At 27.4% G+C, this 7,295-nt stretch overlaps 2 protein-coding genes across 2 annotated transcripts in view; both read left to right on the top strand.

Annotated features, from left to right (window-relative positions):
* The first annotated feature begins 1,115 nt into the window (after positions 1-1,115).
* On the top strand, positions 1,116-4,868 carry LOC102674274 (DNA replication licensing factor Mcm7). The gene is made up of 10 exons (XM_006621215.2): positions 1,116-1,306; positions 1,418-1,626; positions 2,226-2,389; positions 2,478-2,658; positions 2,721-2,858; positions 2,962-3,147; positions 3,228-3,441; positions 3,520-3,997; positions 4,062-4,213; positions 4,324-4,868. Exons 1-10 carry the CDS (start codon positions 1,267-1,269, stop codon positions 4,737-4,739), a joined length of 2,178 nt encoding a protein of 725 aa, XP_006621278.1. The 5' UTR covers positions 1,116-1,266; the 3' UTR covers positions 4,740-4,868.
* A 270-nt stretch (positions 4,869-5,138) lies between these two features.
* Positions 5,139-7,295, top strand: part of LOC102675474 (division abnormally delayed protein-like) — a gene marked incomplete at its 3' end in the record, with an annotated part of 7,823 nt that continues 5,666 nt past the window's right edge. The window contains exon 1 of the mRNA XM_006621224.2: positions 5,139-6,013. Within this exon, the coding sequence (XP_006621287.1) occupies positions 5,779-6,013 (235 nt within the window). The remainder of the gene's footprint in view (positions 6,014-7,295) is intronic.

The raw sequence follows: 7,295 nt of genomic DNA, 5'->3' as shown, positions 1-7,295 counted from the left end.
ATATTGTGGAGAATAAACTTGTTGATATCCATATTATTTTGTACGTTTTATTTTCATATTCATTATTCCCTTTCAAATTCTTAAATGTATTTTTAAGTTTAATTTGTCGAAAGATAAATATATTTGCATTTTTCTCGTTTTTAGTCGAATAATTAAATAAACAATTTTAATAAAACGAAATCTTCAATTCTTTATGGTTTATAAATTATTTCTTCTCAATCATCTTCAATTTTCAGTTCTTTATGGTTTATAAATTTTTTCTCAGTTTTTTTAAATTTCTTTATAAGTGTAGGAATGTAATTGTTCTATTTGAGGTATTATACAATTTTGATTTCTTTTGAAATCAAAAATTTATTACGCTTGATTTATGAAAAATTATTTAATAAAAAATGTGTATATGTATGCAATGATAAAAATAATATTGCTGATTGTTATGTATTGTCAAAATTTTGAATGAAAAATACAAACTATATATTTAAAAACTTGTCTCACAATAACTGTTGTGATAAATGAAAAAAATTAGTAGAAAATATTTGGTATAATTGCAGTAAATTGTTTTACTATACTTTTATTTATATAATTTTCTATGACAACTCATTCCTGTTAAATATGTTGCATGAAATTGCGAGAAAAGGCACGAATCTGAAACTAATTAATTTTTAGTAATTTTTAGTAAATTGATATGAAATATATTGTGAATGTACTATATTTATGTCACTAGGATTTGTTAGTAAAGTACCTAGATGTCAATATATAAATTTGGTTAAATTTGAATAAAATATTTTTAATAAGTAATTAAATGTTATGATATAATACATTTAAGTATTTTATATTGTCAATTTTATGTTCGATTAATTATTCAAATAAAAATAAATAAATTTTTATATATATAAGGAATAATACCGTAGTTATTATTATTATAAATGTGTAAAAATATATTGTAAAGATAAAGCTTAAAAATTATTATTAGGAATATTAAATATATAATTTACAATGCTTATATTTATTATTTAATATAAATTATAAATTTTCAAAATGAAATATAATTTGTTGTATATTATTTGCATTATATTTTTATTAAAATGTTCTATATTTTTGAATTATAGAAAAACGAATTACCGATATTATAGCTTGCAATCTTTCCGGCACGATTTAGGCGGGAAGATTACTTCAAGAATTATTATATGTGGTTAATGTTGTATATAAGAAAAATAAATCTATATAAAGTTTACATTTGAAAATATTTGTGAAAATAAATTTGAAAAAATGCCACCAAAAATATCAAGAGATTATACAAAAGATAGGGGTAAATATATTATGTTTAATTATAATGATATTATATATAACCACTATGATTTAAATTGTAATTTTAATGTACTTAATATAATGAATTATTTAATTTTATTTATTTTATTAGAAAAGTTAAAAACTTTTTTGACGGAATTTGTAATAGTGGATGATATAACTGATGAAAAAACATTTAAATACAGAAAACAACTCACTAATATTGCTCATCGTGAACAAGTAGATTTAACAATAGAATTAGATGATGTACATGAATTTGATGATGAATTAGCAATGTGTATTGTAAATAATACTAGAAGATATGTCAATTTACTTTTGGAGGTAAATTATGTTTATATTATATGTAATATTACAAAAATATTAACATATTTATAGTTTAAATGTTTTCTTTTTTATTCCAATATCATTTCATTTCTATTTTAGCTGGCTATAAATGGCTATAAAGATAAAAAAATTAAGATAAAAACTATTACATTATTTTAAATAATATTTGCAAAAATTTGATATTATGTTCTTCATATTATTAGCATATTAATATAACTTTCGTTACTTCTTGTTATATTTTATTTTATTAAATTAATGCTTGATAATTGTATTATTTTATCAATTGCATTTCTTGCATATAAATAATACTTGTAATTTATATAAAAATTTTAAACATAAAATTTTCTTTTTAAATCAAAGATATTTATTAAATTTGTATAATTTTTAATCAAAGAATTCAAATTTTAATTAAAATTTTGCATTCTTTCCAATAGACTATAAATGTGTTAATTTTATCTTATATTTATTTTTAATATATATATATATATATATATATTATAGTTATATTTATTTCTTTAATATATAAATATAATAAAGTAAATTTTTATTTATTATATTGATTGAAATAATTGATATTTACATTTATTTTTATTTAGCTTATTCAAGAAATGTTACCTGATTTTAAAGAAAGACATATACCTCCAAAAGATGCTCTGGATGTATACATTGAACATAGATTATTAATGGAGAGTCGTAATAGACATCTTGGAGAACAACGTGATCCAAGAAATAAATATGCTCCGGAACTTATGAGACGCTTGTATATGATTTTAATATTTTAATTTTTGTTTTCTTATGCAAATATAAATTTATATATATAATACAAATAAATTTTATGAATATTTCAGTGAAGTATATTTCAAAGATTTTGATACAACAAAAGCATATTCCGTGAGAGATATAAAAGCTGATAAAATAGGAAAATTAATTACGGTGCGGGGTATAGTAACAAGAAGTAGTGATGTAATGCCTTTGCTTGTTGTTGCTACATATACATGTGATCAATGTGGTGCTGAAACATTCCAACCAGTAAGAAATGAATATTTTCATATACAATGGATTGAAAATCTAATTGAATTAAAATTTTTCAGGTTCAATCTCTTAAATATATGCCATTACGAGAATGTCCCAGTGATGATTGTCGTATAAATAAATCTGGTGGTGTATTAGATATGCAAACAAGAGGATCAAAATTTGTGAAATTTCAAGAAATAAAAATACAAGAACATGTATGTACAAGAATATTATATATATATATATATATAAATTTTTTATATTAATGCTTAATAATAACTTCCTTATTTATAATAACATTATTTTAATAATTTTAAGAGTGATCAAGTTCCTGTAGGTCATATTCCAAGAGCATTGACAATATATTGTAGAGGTGAGACAACAAGAAAATGTTTACCTGGAGATCATGTACTTATTACGGGTATTTTCTTACCTATTATAAAATCTGGTTTTAATGCTCGAGTGGGTGCAGCTCTTTTGAATGAAACATATTTAGATGCACATGTATGAAATTGATCATTTTAATAAATTAATATAATACATTATTAATATTTAATACATAAATAATCATATATATTTTGTAGAGGATTGTTCGTCTTATTAATTCGCAAAGCTCTGATGATAACGATACGATATTAAAAGATGAGGAATTATCTTTATTTATGGAGGATGATTTTTATGGTAAACTAGCTCGTTCTATCGCTCCAGAAATATATGGACTTGAAGATGTTAAAAAAGCACTCTTGTTACTCTTAGTTGGTGGTACAGATAAACACAAAGATGATATTAAAATTAGAGGTTTGTTTTATATATTTGTGAATATTATTTATATCTATATATATATTTTTTTAACTTTATTATTTTTATTATTTGCAGGTAACATTAATATTTGTTTAATGGGTGATCCTGGAGTTGCCAAATCTCAATTACTTTCATTTATAACGAGATTGGCACCTCGTTCTCAATATACGACAGGCAGAGGATCTTCCGGAGTAGGTTTAACCGCTTCGGTTATGAAAGATCCTTTAACTGGTCAAATGATGCTCGAAGGAGGAGCTTTAGTATTATCCGATCAAGGGGTTTGTTGTATCGATGAATTTGATAAGATGGCAGATGCCGATCGAACTGCTATTCACGAAGTGATGGAGCAACAAACTATATCAATTGCCAAAGCAGGCATTACAACTCGTTTGAATGCAAGAGTTTCGATATTAGCCGCAGCAAATCCTGCTTATGGTAGATATAATCCTAAAAGAACAATTGAACAGAATATTCAGTTACCTGCTGCTTTATTATCACGATTTGATTTACTATGGTTAATTCAAGATCGAGCAGATCGTAATAACGACTTAAAGTTAGTGTTTATATAAATTTTACATAATTATAATTATAATAATTTTATTAATATATTTTTACAGAATGGCTCAACATATAACTTATGTTCATCAACATTGTATACAACCACCGATGCAATCGCAAGCTTTGGATATGAATTTAATGAGGAGATATATTACTTTATGTAAAACAAAACAGCCTGTTATTCCAGAAGAGTTGACCGATTACATAGTTGGTAAGAATTTCATCAACTTTTTCTAATTTTATTTTTTATTTTTTTTCTTTTTATATATAATATTTTTTTCTACATGTATAATTATATTTTCATACAATGATTATTTTCAGAATCTTATGTAGAAATGAGAAGAGCAGCTCGTAATGGTGAAGACAAAACTTTTACATCTGCGCGTAATTTATTAGCATTATTGCGTTTGTCGACTGCATTGGCACGTTTAAGATTATCAGATATCGTCGAAAAAGCGGATATCATTGAGGCAAATAGATTAATAGAAATGTCTAAGCATTCTATCAATTATTCCGAAAGATTACTAACAAATGTTCAACAGAATCCAATAAATCGAATTTTTCATCTTATTAGAGAATTAGCGGGTGATAAGAAAACTGTTAAAGTATCAGATATATTAGAACGATGTACTAATAAAGGATTTAAACCTGATGAAGTTAATGATTGTATTGAAGAATACGAAGCATTGAATGTGTGGCAAGTGAATCAGACAAGAACACAAATTACTTTTATCTAAATATTTCGTTTCTTGTAAATTAAATATGTTGAATGTATTATTTTTTATATTTTGATATGTAATTTCAAAAGTATTTTTCTATATTTTGATTTATTATTATAAATAAATTATATATTTTCTTTATTACAATACGATACATTGATATATTCGTAAATTTATTTAATTGTCTATTTTTGTATATTAATAATTTTGTTTTAAATTATAATGGAATTAACGCCAAAAAAGTTAATAGCCGGTGGCGACATATAATAGCATAGTGGCATCTTTGGAAAGCATCGAAAGTATCATTTGGGTAGGTAAGTAAGCAAGTATATATCTACTAGGTAGGCAACTAGTTCGGAATGGTTTGAAAGTTAGGTGGGAGAAGGTATAGGGTAGCGACGAATCGGAACGAGCGTAGTGGGAGAGTGTCAGTCGGTCGAATTGTGAATACGCGGTGCCGCTCTCGGCACTTCAGTCGCATCGAGCTACTCGTGGAACGCGTGTCGTGTTGTGCATGCATGCATGCTTGCGTGCGGTTAAACGTGCGTGCATGTGTGTGCTTATTATTGTGGTGTACCCGGAGTGGTCGCGTGTGCATGTGTGCGGGTCATAACACGGTGTTACGCGGTCTCGACAGTGCATGTCGTGATTACTATAGCCATCGTCTCGTCTGTCCGTCCATCGCGATCACGCCAAATGCACGTCTCGCGCTTCTCGAGATCTTGCAGTAACACCCGTGGTTGTTGCTGTGCCGTTTGACAGCGCGGCCGATTCGAAGAACGAAGAGGAAAGGGGAAGGAAGCCGCGTCTAGTCCCGCGGTTGATGACTCTTCGAACGATCGTACCGAATACGCGACGACGAAGGAGGAGAAAGAGGAATTGAATCGTCTCGTTGCTCGTGCTGCGTCTCTTTTTCTCTGTTCTTCTTGCGCTTCAGAGCACGATTTACGGAACTTACCACCAATCTTTTTCGCACAGTTTTCGCTCCCGGTTTCTCTTTCTTTCGCTTTTGCTTTTCTTTACCAATTCATCTCGCCGATTTGGCCATTTTGCCAAAATGAAAATAATTCAGAGGTATCGTCGTGCGATTCTGGCACCTGTATCGATCGTGATATTATTATGCGGTTGTACCGATCTCGTGTCATCTCGATCACCACGTTTTGCCGAACATCCAAAAAACGATACCGACTTCGTATCCGTTGACTGTGAACGTGTTAAGCCATTTTTCGAGAGCAAGAATATCACGATCTTGGTTGATAGGAAACAAGCTACAGCAGAAGACATCGCAAAAAGTAAGTGATTAGTTTTATCATTTTAATAATATTTTTCGATAATTTGCTTATATCAATTATGTTTGTAATTTATATTTTAATATCGAAACGAATCAAAAAAATCGAATTCAGAAAACTATTTTCATTTTGAATCAATCTTGCTGAACTTATAAGTCATATTTAATTTCTATTGGTCAACAATTTCGCAAATGAGTGAAACAGGTACTCTGCGATTCGTTGGAGGAAATGATCTAAAAGACTTGATTATAGTCGGTTGACTCTAATTACGAAGTTTTATTTAGTAGTCCTCGAAAAGTCGTTACATTAAATGACACTTAATGTTATTACATCAAATAACACTTGAGTACTTCTTGTAAAAACCTGTTTCAATTGTCGTGAGAGCGATAAATCTTACATCATAGATATCTTTTATGGTATGTTTCTTACCGACACAACCTGATAAATGATGTCCGTTTATAGAGAAACTTTTCGCGCGCTTATTTGCAATTTCTTTTAAAAGTTATTTCGATATTTATGTTATTCAAAAAACTTGATTGCATTCCTAAGCATAAATAAATTTTAAATACGTTTCAATGTTATAAAATTTATTACAACTTTCCTTTCTATATTTAAAAAATTATTTAATTGTTAAAGATTATGAAAATGATTGATTTTTTACACATATAAAATCATTCAGTATCAGATGATTGTCAATATATCATTAAATAATCATTATATCATTATTATATTAGTTGTTTAAGTTATTATTAGTTTACAATATAACTTATAAGTTAATAAGTAATTGAATTTTCGAGAAAAATAGAAAAAAAAAACAGAATTTCATTTGTTTCATGTTTTTTATATAATATTACGAGGATTTGATTAGATTTTTGTAATTTATTAAAAAATGCTTTTTATGAAATTTTTAATGTTAAATCGTTCCATGAATTTAATTGTGAAAATATAGAATATACTTACTTAACTCTATTAAATTTCGGTCAAGTTAAAAAATGTGTAGCTGTTAGTGAGATTTTTGGATATAATCCGCAATCACACGTAACGTGTTCAAGGTAAACCAAACCAATACCGCAATATGTGACGAGGTGGTTAAAGATTTCGTTTATTTATCTAGATTTTCTCAAATATTCTCGAGTAGTGCGGAAGTGGACATTAATTGTTAACGGTTAAATCGGCATTAGATAAGGACATGATTTATATTCGCATTGGTATACATAAATACTTAAATGATATTATCCGGAAAAACAATCGCGTGTCGATTCCCGATACGTTATGCTATGTTCTT

Source organism: Apis dorsata, unplaced genomic scaffold (assembly GCF_000469605.1).
Source record: "Apis dorsata unplaced genomic scaffold, Apis dorsata 1.3 scaffold_617, whole genome shotgun sequence".
Lineage (NCBI taxonomy): Eukaryota > Metazoa > Arthropoda > Insecta > Hymenoptera > Apidae > Apis > Apis dorsata.
The sequence above is the reverse complement of the archived record's forward strand: the minus strand, read 5'-3'. Positions and strand labels throughout refer to the sequence as shown.